This window comes from Alexandromys fortis, unplaced genomic scaffold (assembly GCF_014885135.2).
Source record: "Alexandromys fortis isolate MF-2015 unplaced genomic scaffold, M_Fortis_MF-2015_v1.1 scaffold_253, whole genome shotgun sequence".
NCBI lineage: Eukaryota > Metazoa > Chordata > Mammalia > Rodentia > Cricetidae > Alexandromys > Alexandromys fortis.
In genome coordinates this window covers 788,905-806,178 of record NW_026068124.1, presented here as the reverse complement: position 1 = coordinate 806,178, position 17,274 = coordinate 788,905, and the positions used below count along the sequence as shown (strand labels likewise).

General features: G+C 52.0%; 2 protein-coding genes across 8 annotated transcripts in view; one reads left to right on the top strand and one right to left on the bottom strand.

The window, feature by feature from the left end:
* Robo3 (roundabout guidance receptor 3) overlaps positions 1-2,954 on the top strand; it is an 18,842-nt gene extending 15,888 nt beyond the window's left edge. For 5 of the 7 annotated variants that reach the window (XM_050125677.1, XM_050125682.1, XM_050125676.1 and 2 more), the window contains 5 exons: positions 373-524; positions 662-772; positions 956-1,123; positions 1,554-1,765; positions 2,051-2,954. In XM_050125677.1, coding sequence (XP_049981634.1) covers positions 373-524; positions 662-772; positions 956-1,123; positions 1,554-1,765; positions 2,051-2,062 — 655 coding nt within the window. In that variant the 3' untranslated portion in view covers positions 2,063-2,954. The remainder of the gene's footprint in view (positions 1-372; positions 525-661; positions 773-955; positions 1,124-1,553; positions 1,766-2,050) is intronic. The other 2 variants (XM_050125679.1, XM_050125680.1) reach the window with 1 other exon arrangement.
* Positions 2,955-4,288: 1,334 nt separating this feature from the next.
* Robo4 (roundabout guidance receptor 4) lies at positions 4,289-17,007 on the bottom strand. Its single transcript, XM_050125684.1, has 18 exons — positions 16,832-17,007; positions 16,185-16,517; positions 15,764-15,921; positions 15,461-15,581; positions 14,770-14,897; positions 14,449-14,677; positions 14,098-14,210; positions 13,213-13,381; positions 12,884-13,069; positions 12,718-12,760; positions 10,785-10,921; positions 10,425-10,688; positions 8,286-8,393; positions 7,649-7,808; positions 7,278-7,514; positions 6,802-7,160; positions 5,531-5,737; positions 4,289-5,305 (listed from the first exon to the last, which is right to left on the bottom strand). The coding sequence occupies exons 1-18, from the start codon at positions 16,899-16,901 to the stop codon at positions 5,295-5,297; spliced, it is 3,033 nt and encodes a 1,010-aa protein (XP_049981641.1). The 5' UTR covers positions 16,902-17,007; the 3' UTR covers positions 4,289-5,294.
* Positions 17,008-17,274: the final 267 nt, after the last annotated feature.

Sequence of the window (17,274 nt, the reverse complement as noted above, 5' to 3'; positions counted from 1 at the left end):
ATTCATTCAGTGGACGGATGGGAGGGTGGGAGGGGGTGTGGGAGGGTGGGGTGGGTGGGTGGCTAGGTGAAGAGAATACAGAGGCCTCATAGCTGTGTTCAAGCGAGAGCCTGAGGTGGAGAGGAAGGCAAAGTCTGACAGAACTCTCCCTCGTCTTTCAGGCTGTCTCTCCTTGGAGTGGGTCTGCAAACATCCAAGGCATTGCATGCACACATGGATGTCCTTAGGGCTTCCCTAGTATGGGGCCTTGTGGCAGACAGATCACGCCTTGACTATTGCGTATCAGGCTGAGCACGCAGCTCAGTGCCTGGCATGCAGCAAGCCCTGGGGTTTTGTGGGGTGAACAAATGCTGAGACCTTATGTCGTTGCAGGAGGGCGCACCCTGGGCCGAGTTCTCCTTTCAGTGTATCCCAGCCCACTCTGAGTAGCCTCGAAGGGAGGCCTGCTGGCCTGGCTGCTGGCCCCACCGTCTCCTATCACCTCAGCTGCAGCCCTGTGCCTACTCCACCCAGCAGTGCCCCAGGTGAGTCTGTTGACACTCAGTTTGCTCCCAGATCACTGTGCCCTCTCCACACACCAAAGCTTGTTTTCCCTTTCCCTTCAACCCCCTTTCTCAATGTCTTCCCATGCTGGCTCCTCTTTTGTCTCCTAACACGACAGGGAGAACCCGCCAGGTGACTGGAGAGATGACACCCCCACTCCATGGACACCGTGCCCGAATCCGGAAGAAAGCCAAGGCTCTTCCTTACAGAAGGGAGCACAGTCCTGGGGGTGAGGGTGAGGGGAGCCCTGGATGTGGGAGATGGTGACAGCCGGTAGAGGGAATGGGCAGGAAAGGAGAAGGAGTGGAGTAGGTGGCACCAGACCTTGGGTCATTTCCTTGCCTCCCAGTGTCAGCGATGGGGTAGGAGGTGTGTCGGTGTAAGTAGAAGCAGGAGATTCTGCTAAAAACAGGTTTCTCCCCAGACTTGCCCCCACCACCCTTGCCACCACCAGAGGAAGAAACCAGCTGGCCCTTGGGGCCGAGAGCAGCAGGCAGCACGTCTTCCCTAGAGCGAGAGCGCAGCCGCGAGAGGCGAGTGGTACAGGCTGTGCCTTACCACGTCGGGCCCCACCCAGATGGTAAGGCAAGTGGGGGGGGGGCGGGGGGGAAGACTGGAAGCTCACACAGTCCCCAGGGTCCCCAGCTCACCTGCTACCTTCAGCTGGGTTAATGCAGCTGGTCAACATTGACGTTGGCTCTTGTATCTCACACGCTCTAAGCAAAGTCCTCAGAGTCCGTCCCCAAGATGACTCTCCAGGACTGAAACTAAGGATGAGGAAAGAGTGGGGTCTGGTTGGTGTCCCTGCTTCCCTAAATTCTCTGTGATCTAGTTCCTCACATGTTTCCGAACCCCTGTCATGTCAAGGTCATGTGTTAGGTTCTGCTTCTCCTTAGCTCTCGACCTGTCAGAGCCTAGCACCTGCCCCTCAGTCATTACCCAGAGTTGGGAGAATGCACAGGGTGGCTGGTGGACAGAAGTTGACAGTCTGCTTCCCTCCACGGGCCCAGCCGCACTTCTGAGTTGTACCACAGAAGAGACCTGGCTCCCATACGGCAGACCGAGCTTCCTGAGCCATGGCCAGGGTACCAGCACCTGTTCTACTGCTGGCAGTAATTCTTCCAGGGGTTCCAACAGCTCTCGAGGGTCTCGGGGCTCTCGGGGCCCTGGACGCAGTCGGAGCCGGAGCCAGAGCCAGAGGCCAGGACAGAAACGTCGAGAGGTGGGAACCAGGGATCCTAAAGAGACAGAAGTAGAGGGTGGGAGAATAGGCCAAAGTGAAACAGGCAATAGTGAAGGACTTGCTGAGGAGAAGGAAGAGAGAGGGCCCAGAGGCGGTTGTATGGGAGGGATCCCTGAGAAGAAATGACAAGGGGTAAGGGCAGAATGACGTGCAAGAGTGGAGCCTGGATCTGCATAGAATGGATTAGTGGAAAGACCGATCCGTTCTTATGTGTGGCCTGCCACAAAATAGCACTGCTTCCCCTCCATACCCCTTTCTCCATAGGAACCAAGATGACCCTTCATGAAGCATGAGCTTATTGAAAGTTCCACAGGGAGAGGGTGAGCACACCGTCCCTGGTCAACAGACGTGAGCCAAGAGGAGCAAGGATGGGGCTGGCTGCTTTTCCTCCCAGCAATGATGCTTGAGACTCACTGGAGCCCACTGTCCTCAGCAGCTTTAGTTGTCTTGGGAGCCGGAGAATTAGCTCCTTCCTTTCCGTCTTTTTCCATCTTTTTTCTGACTGAGATATGTTTGTATAAAACCAAAAAAAAAAAAAAAAAAAAAAAAAAGGTGTCTGATCTGAGCCCTGAGCCCTGGGCCCTCCTTGTCTGTTTTGTCAGTATTGTGAGCAGAGCGGGCTGGGAGGTCTGTAGATCAAATCACAGTGGTTGCTTCTGCATCCTCTTGAGCTTCTTTCAAAATCACAAGATGGGGACAGATGATAAGTGACACCGGCCTGGCCTGCTTCCCAGAGGAACCGAAGCCACCATCCACCAGTGTGTTAGTCCACTATTCACTGACACACAAACAGCTTAAGGGAGGAGAAGTTTCTCTGGGCTCAGCTTTTCAGGGCTGAGCCCCTGGTTGGCTGAATTGTGTTTTTTGGCTGTGGTAAGGCAGAGCATCGTGTTGAAGCCGAGCTGCTCACCTCCTGACAACCAGGAAGCAGAAAGAAGCCCAGAAGCAGTCAAGACATGTCTTTTTCAAAGACATGATCACGGTGACTTCCTCCAGTCATGCCATACCTCTTAGCTGCCCCCAGATTAGTGGTTCTCAACCTTCCTAATGGTGCAACCCTTTAATGCAGTTCCTTATGTTGTGCTGACCCCCAACCATAAAATTATTGTCATTGCTTTTTCTTAACTGTAATTTTGCTATTATTATTAATCATAATGTAAGTCTCTGATATACAGGGTGATCTAGAGTTGTTTGTCCCCCCCCCCCAAAGAAATCTCAGCCCACAGGTTGAGAACCACTGCCATAGATGAAGTCAGTGCCTTTGTGATCGAGTTGTCTCTCAGTAGTGACACCAGCTAGGGTACAGTCCTTCACAATTTAGGTCTATTGGAGGGACAGTTTTTCTAAACCACAATACCCTGTTACAACTATAGGTATATTCAAATAACCAATACATAGATCATTGTCACACCTTCGGAGAACTAGACCAAGTTCTTCGGTGCCCTCCTCCAGGGCCTGTCTGTTCTTTTATAAGAGAACACTTGCCTCACAATAAATACAAGTTTTTGGTTTTTTGTTTTGTTCCAAAGAGAGCCAGTTTGGTTGTATTTGCCCGTAATCCCTCACTGGAGAGACGAAAGCAGGATGATTAGGAGTTCAAGGCTAGTCTCAGCTTTATAGCAAGTCTGAGGTCAGCCTGGACTGCATGAAACCTTGTCTCCAACAACAACAACAACAAAAATAGGAGTGTATGAGTGAAATCCCAGTCAAAAAGAAAGGCGCTTTCTGCGTGGCCCCAGGCTCCTTCATGGGATCTGCAAACGGTACCTCTTGACGACACCGGATCTAGAGTTTGTCTGTCATAGACTTATGCCGCGGCCACCGTCACTCTCGCCCCACAGGTCACCCACGTGCTGGCGGCTTGAAGTCTTCCTTGCTTCCTGCCTGCTTCATTCTTGGTTCTCTAATTAGCTTGGACCCCCAGGGTCACGACCTGGCCCTCCTCTTTTACCTGACCGTTTGTGTGTGCAAATCCCCTCTTCCTGTCAGTATGGCGAACAGAGTTGGGGTGGTTTCAAGAGGAATTATGCCAGAAAGTAAGGAGAAAAAAAAATTTAAAACAGCACAAATTGATGGACTTATATCGGGAGTACTAATTGCTCTTTGAAGACCGTGCAATCCAGTCAGGATGGTTCACTGAGCACAGCTCAGGGATCAGTCTCCCTGGTCACACCTGTGAGTATGGCTCAGGGATCTGTCTCCCTGGTCACACTGGCTTGACTTCCTGAGTGGTCTCCAGGAAGAGTTGCTGGGTTTAGGGAACTAGCAACACTGGGCCTGCTACTGAGTCACACACCCTCCACACACACCAGAGGTATATTCTCTGGCCATGATGATGCTCTACAGCACAGGCCTAACTCCTGAGTTCTGTCCATGACTTTTCCCACCGTGTGTGTGTGTGTGTGTGTGTGTGTGTGTGTGTGTGTGTGTGTGGAGAGAGAGAGAGAGAGAGAGAGAGAGAGAGAGAGAGAGAGAGAGAGAGATATGCAGGTAGCCTGCCCTCTAGTGGCTTTCAATGATTCGTTTTGTTTAAACAGCCAAGCACCCCGGGTGATTATACCTTTTGTGGAATTCAGCTGTTTGACTGTTTTTAAGACGCCATCTGGAACTGGACTTTAGGGAGCAGGGCTGGGACTGCAGGAAACAGGAGTTGGCTCCCCAAGACACACAGACCCTTAGACACCCTCATTCTTCTCAACTGCATTCTGCCTAACTTGCTGGATATACCTCATTTCCCTTCAATTGAAGACCAGAAATGAGGACATTCCCTGAGTGACGATGAATACTTGATTCTCTTTGTAGTCAGATAACTCTTACATCTCTGCAGGTGCCCTTCCCAAAATAGAACCCAAGGAGTGAGATCATAGAACTCAAGTCTATAGTTTTATAGAATCAAGTTTCTGAAGCTCACAGTGACAATGGCATGAGGTTAGTGCTTTGGTTCCAAGTTCTCCTGATTCTTTTCCTTCAGTCTGCTCCACCAATGCAACTTTGAAGTGTTGGCTGCGATACTAGATAGGGCCCACTGTGTCCATGATGTTCCTCCTTTACTTTCCTTGCCTGGTGTGGCTGGGAAAAGGACTGAGTTGGCCTCTAAGTGCGTAGTCCAGGTAGAGATGAGAAGGCTCCTAAGTGTTCTCCACCATAGCCCTCTCCAACAGCATTTCTGTCCTTCGTGAAGACACTGTTGGCTTCTCTTCTCCCTGTGATCCACATGGACGGGAGATCAAGAGTCAGGCTCACTTAGGGCAAATGCCCTGGTTGTGAGGAGTGAATCTGATGTCATGATGATGTTGGCTTGTTCTCAGTGGGAATCCAAGTCTCCCAAGATCATATTTTGTTTTGCTTTCTTTTTGTTTTAACAATCCCAGTGACAGAACTCTCCAGAAGCCCAGTGGTAATGAACCTCTACTACAGAGAAGCATAGGCCAAGACCTACACCCGTGGGAAGGCCTGGGGACAGACAGGGGAATGGTATGGATGCTCTTCTGGCTATCACAGGGACAATTCAGGAGGAATCTGGAAGTTGAAGGAGAATAGAATTAGTACTAGATCCTAGGCTCCCTTTTGACTCTTCTGCAGAGTTTCTCAACCAGGCTCACATGTCAGCCAGCCAGCCAGCCAGTCTGGAAGTTGAAGGAGAATAGAATTAGTACTAGATCCTAGGCTCCCTTTTGACTCTTCTGCAGAGTTTCTCAACCAGGCTCACATGTCAGCCAGCCAGCCATCCAGCCAGAGGCTTACCACCAGTCTTGGGTACAGCACCGCTGAGCTGACTTCGCTGGGAAGGGACCCTAAAGTCAGGAGGCCAGGGAGGCAGCCCCCTCCCCAGCCTCTGGGTGTGGCTGATCTCAGCATCCTCCAGCCAGTCTGGCCTCCACTCCCACAGAGGCAGAGAGAAACTTCGGGTCAGGCAGAGGTCATCCCGAGGGGAGGGCGGTGAGGAAACATCTGGTAAGGGAGGAAGATGTTCAGCAGAAGGTTCCACCTTTAGCTCCTAAGGACCCCATTTACAGCAGTTAGCTTAGGACTTGTTTAGGGTACACCTACGCCATTCCTCCTAAATGTAACCTGGCCTCTCAGTCCATCCGTCCCAGCAGCTGCGGCCCCGGGGCCTGACACAGGTGTTTCTTAACAGAGCAGCTTGACGTGCTTCCTCCCAGACCATTTCTGGACACTTCCTTTACTAGTCTTGGGTGGCTCTTCCCTGTGTGACGGCCAATTCTGACCTGGATAATTTTTGCCCTGTCATTTCCTGTGAGCCTCATTGTTTGTCTTGAGGCCAAAAGGTGGAGTAAGGGTAAGATAGGCATGCAGGATCTCGTGTGTGTGTGTGTGTGTGTGTGTGTGTGTGTGTGTGTGTGTGTGTGCGTGAAATCACCTCCTGCTGACATGGAGAGAGACTGAGACATCTGGGGAATAGAATGGTCCTGGAGGTGGAGGCCACCCTGCTGAATTGAACCATTTGTCCTTGATCTGTGGGGTCTCTTGAGCAAGTTTAAATATCTGTCTGACCTAATGTTTCCTGGTTTGGAAGAGAAAGGTAGAGAATATTTCTCCTGGAGTTCTTACTAATGCATAGGAAGCATTTCCTCAAGTACCCAGGACATACCAATTGTTTAGGAAAAACTACCTTTCCTCCTTTTTGAGATAAAATCTTACTATGTAGCTCAGACTGGCATGGAATTTATATTTTTCCTGTGTCATCTTCCCAAATGCTGAGATTTCAGGCATATGCTACCGCATCTCACTAACACTAATAGGTTTTTTGAGATAGGATTTCTCTGTGTAGCTTTGGAGCCTGTCCTGGCATTCACTCTGTAGACCAGACTGGCCTCAAACTCACAGAGATCCGCCTGCCTCTGCCCCACAAGGCTGGAATTAGCACCACCACTGCCTGACAATATGAATTGTTCAAGTGACAGTGAGGGCAATGAGGGACAGGAAGCCTTGACTTTTCGTTAGGGAGAAAGGGAGCTGTGTCCACTCTAAGGGAGGCAGGTGGCCCCACATACCGGTGAAGACACAGTCAGCTTCCCTGGGCTCCAGACCAAAACCAAAGCTATCCACAGCCACTGCCAGGGCACGGGCAAAGTGAGCGTCTGCAAGGAAGGAGCCGTCAGAAGAGCTGACCAAGCTGGCCCTGGCGCTGGGAGCATTGTCCTCAGAAGCTGAGCCCCAGCCGTTGGCCAGGGAGCCCTCGCTGGGGGTAGGGGTGGGGCAGGGTCGAGGTGGGCACAGTAAGTTCCCAACCTCAGACCCTACCCCCCCACCAGCTCTGCCCATGTCTGCCAGTCCTGAGGATGTTGGGATGCTGATATAGCCATAGGTTGTTGGGGGCGAAGGAGCTCTTGGCATAGGCGATACACTGTTCCTAAAGGCAGAAATGGAGACAACACATTGGTTAAGGCACAGCAGCAGGGACAGGGCAGCTGAGGCAGGTTTGTGTGCTCCCCAGTATGCTTAGTTTCCATTCACCCGGGACCCTCACCTGGGTGTCTCCTCCCCGTCACTGAGCTCCAGGCACAGGGCCACCTCCTCGGGGGTGAGTACACTGTCCTGATCCTCCTCCAGGGATGACAGTGAGGAGCTGGACAGGTTGCTGGAAGCTGGGCTGGGGCAAGAGAGGAAAGAGACCTGGGGGCTGGCAGGCCTGGAAGAGTTAAGGATGGAGAGAGGGGCTGCTGGCCGTGGATCAGAGGAGGGAACTTGGGGCTTCTCCACACACCTGGTTAAGGGACGAGAGAGGTGGCAGATTAACTAGTGTCATCATTTTGTCGTTCTTCAGGTCCACACCCCATCCCAGGCACACGCCCTACTCCCTCAACGTCCCAACTCCATTTCCTGACCCATGCCTCTTACTGGGTCTGTGGATCGGGACTGGGGGTTCCACAAGGAGAAAGGGGTGTCGGAGGGAGTGGACGAGTTGCTAGCTCATTTGAGTTGCGTTGAAGTTGTGGTCCTGGGGCACGCCAGGCTACCACAGTTCGGGGGACGGCTTCTGGGGAACAAGACTTTGGGCCTGAGAACAAAAGAATCTCTAAAATCTCATGAAGTCCAGATGCCAACCTACTCAGGCCTGGATTACTGCCCAGCCCACTTAGTTACACACCACTATATACACACACGCACGTATACACACACACCACACCACACACATACCACACATATATATACCACATGTACATACACTACACACCCACACCACACATATGCACACACACATCACACATGCACACTACACACACTCACACACACGCCACAGAAGAACCCAAAGGAACTGGACTGGTGGGCCTGAAAACCTGCCTCACCCCTCACACAAATGTGCTGCCCAGCCCACTTAGCTACAAACATACACATATGCGTACACACAGCACACATGTACACACACAGAGCACACACGCACACACACACGCCACAGCAGAACCCAAAGGGGCTGGACTGGTGGGCCTGAAAATCTGCCTTAACCCTCACTTCTCCCTTAGGTATCCCCTCTCACCTGGGCTCTGCGAAAGGTTCTTGGAGACTTTGCTTCCCAACTCCCAGGCCCAGATTTCCATGGGGTGGCTACCCCGGAGCAGTGGGGAGCTGTTGGCTTGGTGCAGCTCTACAAGGGAAAGATGGCTGTTATGGACAGTGAGAGTGGGCTTTTCAGACCCCAATCTCAGGCCCTGTCTTTAGCCCGAGTATTCATCCAGTCCTTGGGACCTTAAATCTTCGACCTAAAAGAGAGAGAAAACTGCTTCTCTCTGCCCCCATCTTTCTCCAGCTACTAAGCTGGAAAGAGCTCTGAGTGTTTAGCTGTGTGACCTCAGTGAAATGCATCAAGCTTTCTGAATGTCAAGTTCATTTGTAAGCAACCACTTCGAAGGATGGTGTTGAGGATTCAATGACAACAGACTTGTAAAGCTCCTGGCTCCAGACAGATGCTTGCAAAACCAGCTCTCTTTTCTTGGACTGTGTGTATTCCAGTTGTCCCTGTCTCTGTTCCCTCTCACTGCTCCTCGCCTCCTCAGTCTCTGCCCCGTGAACACAAATACCCCTCTTCTTAGAGAGAATCTTTTGACAGTGTTCACTTCTCACATTGCCTTGTCCTGAGATACTTGACCGTTTCGGGGAGATGGGAAGATGGGGGCAAGGTGAGACTGAGCCAAGTGAAAACCTCATTCTCATACCAGGAAGCCCCACGGCAGAACTGGATGCTTCCGATGAAATGGCCATAAAAATGAAGGTGTAGCTCATAGTAGGGCACGCGCTTAGCATGTATGAAGTCCTGGGTTCAAACTTTAGCATCAAAGGGGGAAAAGGAAGGAAGGAGGGAGAGGAAGGGAGAGAGAAATAAGTGGCTGTAAAAAATAGTTCATCTTTTTCTAGAACTGTTAACGTTCCAAGAGAGATGGCGCATTTCACCGAAGTCATTGTGGCTCTCTGCACAGGAATTTTTGTTTGTTTGTTTGCTTGGTTTTGAGGATTAAATCCAGGGTCCACTGCCTGCTGACTTATGGCTTCACTGCTGAGTTTATGACCTCATCTCTTTCTAGTTAGCATTTCATTACCACTCAAGATTGATAATGCAATAGCCCCGAGCAAAATGGGAAAGAAGGGGCAGCTTATTAATATTTACAGCCACAGGAAAGGGCCCGTATTAATTACTCTTAATCCCCCCCTTGTCTTTTTACTGAAGTTAGGTTTGTTCTGCTTGTAAACAGCATCTGCCAAGTCTCGCAGAGCAGTTCAGAAAGTCCATACGACGGCAGGCAGAGTGCTGTGCCATGTCTCCAAAGCAGGGACCTTCCTAAGTGTTTCCCAGAGAAGTCGGTAGCCTTGAGAGACAGATCCCCCTGGCTTCAAAGGTGAGCTCTACAGCTATTTTGTAATTTTGAACAAGTTACCCAATATTCTGTCAATTTTTTCCTCTCTGTAAATTTAGAGAAGCCACGTCCACCTCGGGGAGCAAACATGACAACAAATAAGGAAAGCAGCTAGCGACTGGTAGTCGTTTGAGGAGTGGAGATTGTCATTGTCCCCTTCTGGAACGTCAAAACAGGCAGCTGGGAGTAACGAGTTAAATCCGTTACAAAAGTATTATAGGTATCTCTTCTTATTACAGTGGACTAGGCCCAGTGTCCCTCGAAGGATGTTTTCATCCTTGGACGGTCTGCGAGTCCAGAATCTGTGCATACACACACTGCCCTCTAAGAAGCTAAGTGAGAGTCAGGGCCCAAGCAGATAGTGTATAACGTGTGGGGTACACGGTCTGGAAAACCTGAGGCTCTTCCCAGCTCTGGTGACCTTAGGCCAGGCTCCAGTTTGTTGGTCAGCACAGATGGAGTTCGTAAGAAGGAAACCCGCGTGCCTAATGTGTCTTGTATCCCCCATGCCTGGCATGCAATGGCGCTTGTTAAATGTTCTCTAAGTCAACTTGACTGCAGAGCCAAGGCCCACTGCTCTAGAGAAACCCCGTGGTGAGGGTACACCCATCTGAGTGCTCCGTGGATGGAGTTAGAGGTTTGCGTCCACTGGGAGATAATGGGAGATTGGGGATGGTGCTCAGCCCCCACTCAGCTTAAGGTCAGGGGACCTCTCCTTAATTCCACCCCCATCTGTCCCAGAACATGGCTTTTCTCACCACTCTTACCTTGCTTCTTTTTGGCTTTCCAAACCTCTGCAGGGGCCAGAGACATGCGCGGGGAATAGAGTCCCCTGCGGCTGCAGAGACTATCTGAGCTGGCCCAAGGGCTGGAGGTTCCGGCCAACTTGGATGGAAGGCGCCTAGCAGCTGGTGTCTGGGGGCTTGGCCGCACTGGAGGGCTGGAGGGTTGCTCCGCGATGAGGGAGCCGTAAAAAGTGCTGGTGTCGGGAAGCAGGGGCACACCAGGGCTCCGGGGGTCCCAGGAGATCACTGCCATAAACGACACAAAAGGAGTTATGGTGAGGACATTGCACTCTGTCCCCCCCCCCTCCATCCCCGAGGTCCCTTTTCAGGAGGCATAGTCACAGGAGCGCCTGCCGTCCAGTGGGTCTCGAGGGTCCACTCCCAGCCGACTGCTGAGGCTGCTGCTGCTGCTGAGGTCTCGAGAGCCAGAGGTGGAACGCCAGGTGTCTGCCAGCCACGGGGAGTCACTGTGGTCCATCCTGGGGTAGTTAGTGGTGGAGGTGGCGGGGGCAAGGCAGAGAAGAATAGGAATCAAATTAATTACAACTTCCAGTTTGAGGGCAGCAGTGGAAGAAGAAATGACAGTGTTTGCTTCCCAGCTTAGAGCTGCTTCTCAGCATTTTGCAGTCCCCCAAGGTCCTTTGACCTGGAACCCCTGATCTTTCTATCTGAGTTGTCCAGAGCTGGGGAGGGGAGTCTTAGGAGAGAGACCGGTTACAGATACAGAGATGAAAAGAACAAAATAGAGCCAGGCAAACATGGACTGGAAATCCCTACCTGCCATAGTTTAGCTGTACAATCCAAAGGAATAAATCTATTAGTCTCTGTGAGCCACGCTGTTTCCTCAACTGTTAAATAGCAACAAAGAGAGCTTGCATATAAGACTGGTGCTGTGAGCTGAGCCAAGGGAATCCTAAGTCCCTCTGCTGGCAGAATAGAAGCTTGCCTTGGTGATTGTTGGTTTCCAGAGACCCGAATAATCCTTCAAGAGCAGCGACTTTGATCAAACTACTTCTCTGCCTAGAGCCTTCAGTCACTCCCTCTTTACCAAGATAGAGTTCAGACGCCTGCCTCGGTATCTCCTATGCCACGGTGGCTTTCCAACCTTGTCCTCTGTTCTGATTCCATATATCCCAGTCAGAACCACAGTTTAGGTTTCCTTGGGAATAGAGCAAGTGATTCCTCCCACTCCACACTCTTCTCCATAGGGTATGTGTGGGCTCCTCTTTCTTCGGATTCTCTAGCCCCCTCCCTGTGTCTGGGTCATACAACACATCCAACTCAAGGTCATTCTCCTGCCTGTCTCCGCCTGTCTGCCAGTTTCTGATGGGTGGAGACTATTCCAAAGGAATGGATGAACTGATCTGACAGAATTGCTCTTGAGAACAAAGGAAGCCGTCCCAGGGAAGCAGAGCTGACAAAGTTCAGGAAGCAGGAGGTAACTGGAAGAGAGATGTCAGAGAGAGAAAGGAAAAACTCAGGCCATGATGCCAGGAAGCCTGGAACCTTGTTGAAAGGAACCTGGCAGCCCGGGGGGCCCCGATGTATCCAGTACACAGTAGGTACTCAATAAATGCTTCTCAAATAATTCAGACCCAGAGCACAAAGACTAATAAAGTTGACAAGGAGAAGAAACGTTTTCTACTGTGAAACGCAGTCAGTGTTGTGGGGGGGAGGGGCTGTAGGGAGAATGGCTTTTTGTTTGTTTTCTTAGAATCTTGTCTCATGAGTACAGAATAGCTCTGGTCATCAAGCAGTTGGAGCCCAAGTACCTATTGTTTGGCCCTGGTTTGGAACAATGAGTAAGGATCTATGACCTAGGTGCCGATCGCCCCCTGCTGGAAGTGTACAGCTTGTGCAAGACAAGTGGATGTCTCAAGAGACAGACAATACACAGAAGGCAAAAACACTGTCAGGTAGACACTGGGAACACCAGGGAATCAAGGCACTAGAGCTGGCCATCTCCTGCCAGTTACTAGTCACTTCATAGCAGGAGTAGCGAGAGTAGGCGAAAAGAACAACAGCTAGGTGGCCAGGAGGTCGACTGTGAAGCCTTTGGCAAAAACATTTAGGTTTTATGATTCAGGCTGCTTGGTTGCCAAGGGGCTACAGTGAAAGAGAGTCATTGTCACACAGAGTCCAGGAGGGCTTTCAGGTACGAGGGTCCTAAGCTGCCTGGTAGGAGGGGAGACTGAAACGCCATCCAGTTCTCTGCTGAGACTCCACTCACCCTGACCTCTCCACCCTTCCTCAGGACTCCTTTGTGGCCTCTCACCTGTGTTTTAAAATGGCATCCTCACTGGTGTATCTGTACAGACCTGGGAAAAAAAACGGGAGGGACAGATAAACGAAGATCCCAGAGTCTTTCTAGAGATCGAAGCCCCTGTGCTATTCTGTCTGGGCCCAGGGAGATCTATACACAACGGGTTCTCCCCTCTCACCTGGGCCCAGGTGCACCCGAGCTTTGCGGCGTCTGTAGATACACACAGCAAGGCCTAGTAGCAGCAGCCAGAGCAGGACAGCACCGCTGGCAATGACTTCTGGCCGTCTCAAGGTGGCCCTCAGCTGATCCAGGGTCCAGAAAGCATGTTTACTGGGGTCTCGAGCCGACTGCTCCATGGCCTGCTCTGTATGGGAAGTGGAGCTCAGAGAAAGGGCCAGTGGGACAATGGGGGACCCAGAGACAAGAGAGAGGCGCTGGAGGTGTAACAGGAACAGAGACAGGAGGATGACATGGGGGCTGAGGATATGGATAAGACCGTTCTCTCACCTAAAAAGAGGCAGACAGGGCTACTGGGCTCTCCGGCCCCAGCACCAGTGACTGCGGCCACTTGTACACAGTAGGAGCCTGGCACGCGTGTGGAGATCTCCAGCTGGGTCTGTTCACCCACGACAGTCCAGTTGGCAGCGGGCAGTGAGGTATTGCCCAGGTTCCACACCTGGGGTGCAAACGAAGGTGAGCCACTGGCCCTAGGACCATCCCAGCAGCAACCCCTTCATCTGCAGATGGCCATGCGGTCCTCCTAAGCCTGGCATCTTCCTGGGGGCTGACCAACAAAACAACTCCACAGTCCCTATGCCTCCTCCTCTACCAAGTGAGAGACTTCTTTCTAGACGACAGAATGGCAAAGATAATCTGCCAAATGTACCCAGGACCAGTGGTTCATGGTGCTTTCGAGTGACCTAGAGGCTTGGTGAAAAAAAGGTACCAAGCTCAGTTTCCACTTTCTGATTCAGGGAACCTGGGAAAGAACCCGAGAGTCTGCCTTCCTAACAAGTTCCCAGGTGATTCTTTTCTTGCCAGTCCAGTACACACTTGCCTGCTTAAAGACTTAGGTCTGACCCAGTTTAAGTTTTGATTTGAGCAAATCAGCCCAGCGTTTGATTTCTGTTCTGTTTCTTCCATCTATGACCATAATCTGCCTTTCCATGTATAAACTAAACCTAGGCTGTTGGTGAGAAGAAATGAGACAGCAGCTTATAAAACGCTTGACAAGATCTGGAGGACTAAGTAGCCCTTTTACATGTGCTCCACAAAAGCAAAATTCCTTTCTTTTTGGGGGGCTCAGATGCTTTTTTGTAGCGGCCAAAGCAAAGATATGTGGGACTCGAGGGGAGAGGAGTATGCTGGTCAGCATCATTTTGTAGAGACTACCTGGTATCCACGGATGACGCCATTGTGGTTTTCAGGAGGTGGTGGAGCCCAGCTCACAAGGATGCTACTATTGCCAGGCTTTAGGGTCACTTCTTGAGGCGGGGCACTGGGCACTGCAGAAAAGGAAGAGACAGTTAGAACTGCTAAAGGAGAGGACACCGTGTGAGGGTCAAGAGTGGCACTGGGGGATGGAGAATCAGAGTTCTGCAAGGAATGACACTTCTTACAGCTGTTTGCTTCACCATGCAGAAGAGGAGTCCCCTTGACACCCACCCCCAGCATGTCCAGATGGGACTGGGATAGATAAGAACCCATCCCACCCCCCAGCGTCTATCAGGCTCCATCCCTGACCTTGTTCCGGCACCCTCAGGAGCAGCACGTTGCTATCGGGTCCTCGAGCCCGGCCAGTGGATGGTCTCACTTTGAACTCGTAGTCTTGGCCCCAGCGGAGGCCCCCAAGCTCTGCACTCTGCAAGCCACCCAGAAGCACCTCTGTCCATGGAGATCCCTGGTCCCTGGGGGTCCTCTGGGCCCTGAACAAGGCTGTGTAGGACTCAGCAGGCGCGGCAGGGCCGCTCACCTGGGAAGAGGTTGGAGTAGGGATAAGTGCTTGGGGAGTTCGTGAGAGCCCTCATCTGGATGGGTTCTCACTTCCTGGGTCCTCTGCCTCACCTTCCAGCTGAGCCACACAGTTGGCCCAGGCTTGGGGCCTTTCATGGGTTCTGGGTTCAGCAGGGTCACATTTTCCAGTTGGATGCGAACAGCCAGAAGTTCCAAATATTCCTTGTGGTTCTGTGACTCTGTAGAGGAACACGAGGGTGGGATGGAGGAGAGGAACATACCTTCATCATGGACAAATTTGTCACCCAGATCAGGTCTAGAATACTCCTGTATCCATTCTAGCCTCACAGGGAGGCCTCACCACTTGGATCCCAATCCTAGGTTGAGCCCCATATACCCAAACCCCATGACTGACCACCTCACAAACTGGAGTCCCTTACCTTACCTTGGATGTTGTGTGTGGGTTTAAGTATATGCTCGGGTGAGTATGCATATAGAAACCAAAAGTTGACAATAGAGTCTTTATTATTGCTCTCCTTATTGGTTTTTTTTTTTTTTCCTTTGAGACAGGATCTCTCATTGAGCCTGGATTTCACCACAAGAGACTGGCTGGCTGGCTTCGGGAACCCACCTGTTTCCACTCCACCCCAGTACCTGGATTATTGACACACCCTGCCAGGCTCAGCTTTTATGTGGGTGCAGGGATCTGAACTCAAGCCTTCACATAAGTGAAGCAAGCTCTTGACCCACTGAATTATCTCCTGAGCCCTTCTGTTGGCTCTCAGCCGACTCCTGTTCTTACCCCAGACAGACACCCTGGCTGCTCGGCTCTCCCGTTGTCCTGCACTGTTGGTGGCCATACACATATAGATCCCCGTGTCATTCTTCTCTGCTCTTGCCACCGTCAGGAAACCCCCAGCCACCTGTCGGCACAGATGCTCCGTGAAGGCTTCTATGTGAGGGAAAGCTCAGAGGCTGGAGAGCAACCTGAGGTCTCAGACCTGCCAGGGAACATGTCCCCTGGAGAGCGTGTCAGTTGCTTGGTGTGCCCAGGACATGATGCAGTATGGGAAAAGCAGTTCCCGGGAATGGGGGCTTCACTTACTGCGTGCCTCCCTGGCTGTAGGGCCAGGGGTCTCCCATCTTTCCACCACGAGACTGAAGGATTTGGGTAGCCCCAGGGTGGCCGACACTCAAGAACCAACCGCTCACCCACCACGGCCACTGTGTCCCGAGGCTGGATCTGGAAGTCCTCCTGGAGGACTGTTAGGAGAACATCAGGTCAATAGGAATCATGCCTGCCCTCCCCCGAGTCCCTCTTTGGCATCTCATAGCTTGCTTACCGCATTCTGCTATACCCATTTCCTTGGCCTTCTATGTCCAACTTAACCTAGTTCTCCCTCCCAAGGACCCTCCCTCCTCCGCCAGGCCAGGCCTCCCTTTACAGATAACCCCTCATATTTCCCTGGATACAAGCAGCTCAACCTAGCTTTGCTTCACCCTGGGCCTACCCTCCTAAGCCTCACCAGTCACAGACAGCCTAGCACCCCGGCTCACAGCTGTGCCCAGCCGGTTGCTGGCCTCACAAGTGTAGACACCCAGGAGTGCTGAGAGGCTGTTCTGGTCATGTTGGGGCTGTCCCTGGACAGCAGGCCAATGTAGCAGGAGAGTCCCATCAGGTAGAAGGTAGTGTAGGTCTGGGGTCGCCATGCTGAGGGGCTGTCCATTCAGCAGCCAGCGGATAGTGGGAGGCGGTTTGCCCGAGGCTCTGCAACTCATCGTGGCTGGGCCGGAGCCCTGAAGTAGCTGGTCTTGGGGGTGAACTAGGATCTGAGGTGAAGAATCCAGAGCCTTGCCTCCTAGAAGGGAGAGACTCCCTGAACTGCACCCTTCTGCGTCTTGTGTAGGAGTCTGCCCGATTGGCTTATATTACCGGACATCTATTTCCAAATAGCTAACGGGAGGGGAGAGGGTCAGCGTCCTCAGGCCAGGGTCCACACAGCTGTCTCTGTGAACACAGCCGTGCCCATGCCCACACCCCACCACCACCGTCGTCATTACTCCCAGTGCTAATGACAAGAGATCCTCTTTTGTTCTGCTGGCCTGGGATCCAGGCCGTAAATCTGGCCAGGAGTCCAGGAGTGTGGGCTAGAAGAGGGAGGGCCCCACTCACCTACGATGAGAAGAAGCAGCAGAGGCAGAGGCCACCTAGTCCCCAGGAGCCCCACTCCTCCAGAGCCCATGGCTTCCCTCAGCTGCTTTCCTTGTCCCACGCACTTTGTCCCACTGCTCCGAGCTCACAGCAGTAAGGGAAGGAGGGGAGGGGTGGGTGGCGGTAGTTGTTTGTGACTGAGACTCTGTCCCAGTAGGGAAGCGGCTTTGAGGAAACGGATGCTTCCTGCCTGGCCCTCCGTGCCTTTGAGAACTGGGAGGGGACCAGAGGTGAGAAACTCTCCGACCTCTACACTTTAGCTGTAACCCTGGACACTAACTTCTGCGCTGAGGGTTACCTCATGTCTGATTTAGGGTTTCTTAAATGAAATACTCACACTGACTTTAATCATATCCACACTCTTCCTCCTCCAACCCCACAGCTCTATTTGAAGTTTATGCTTA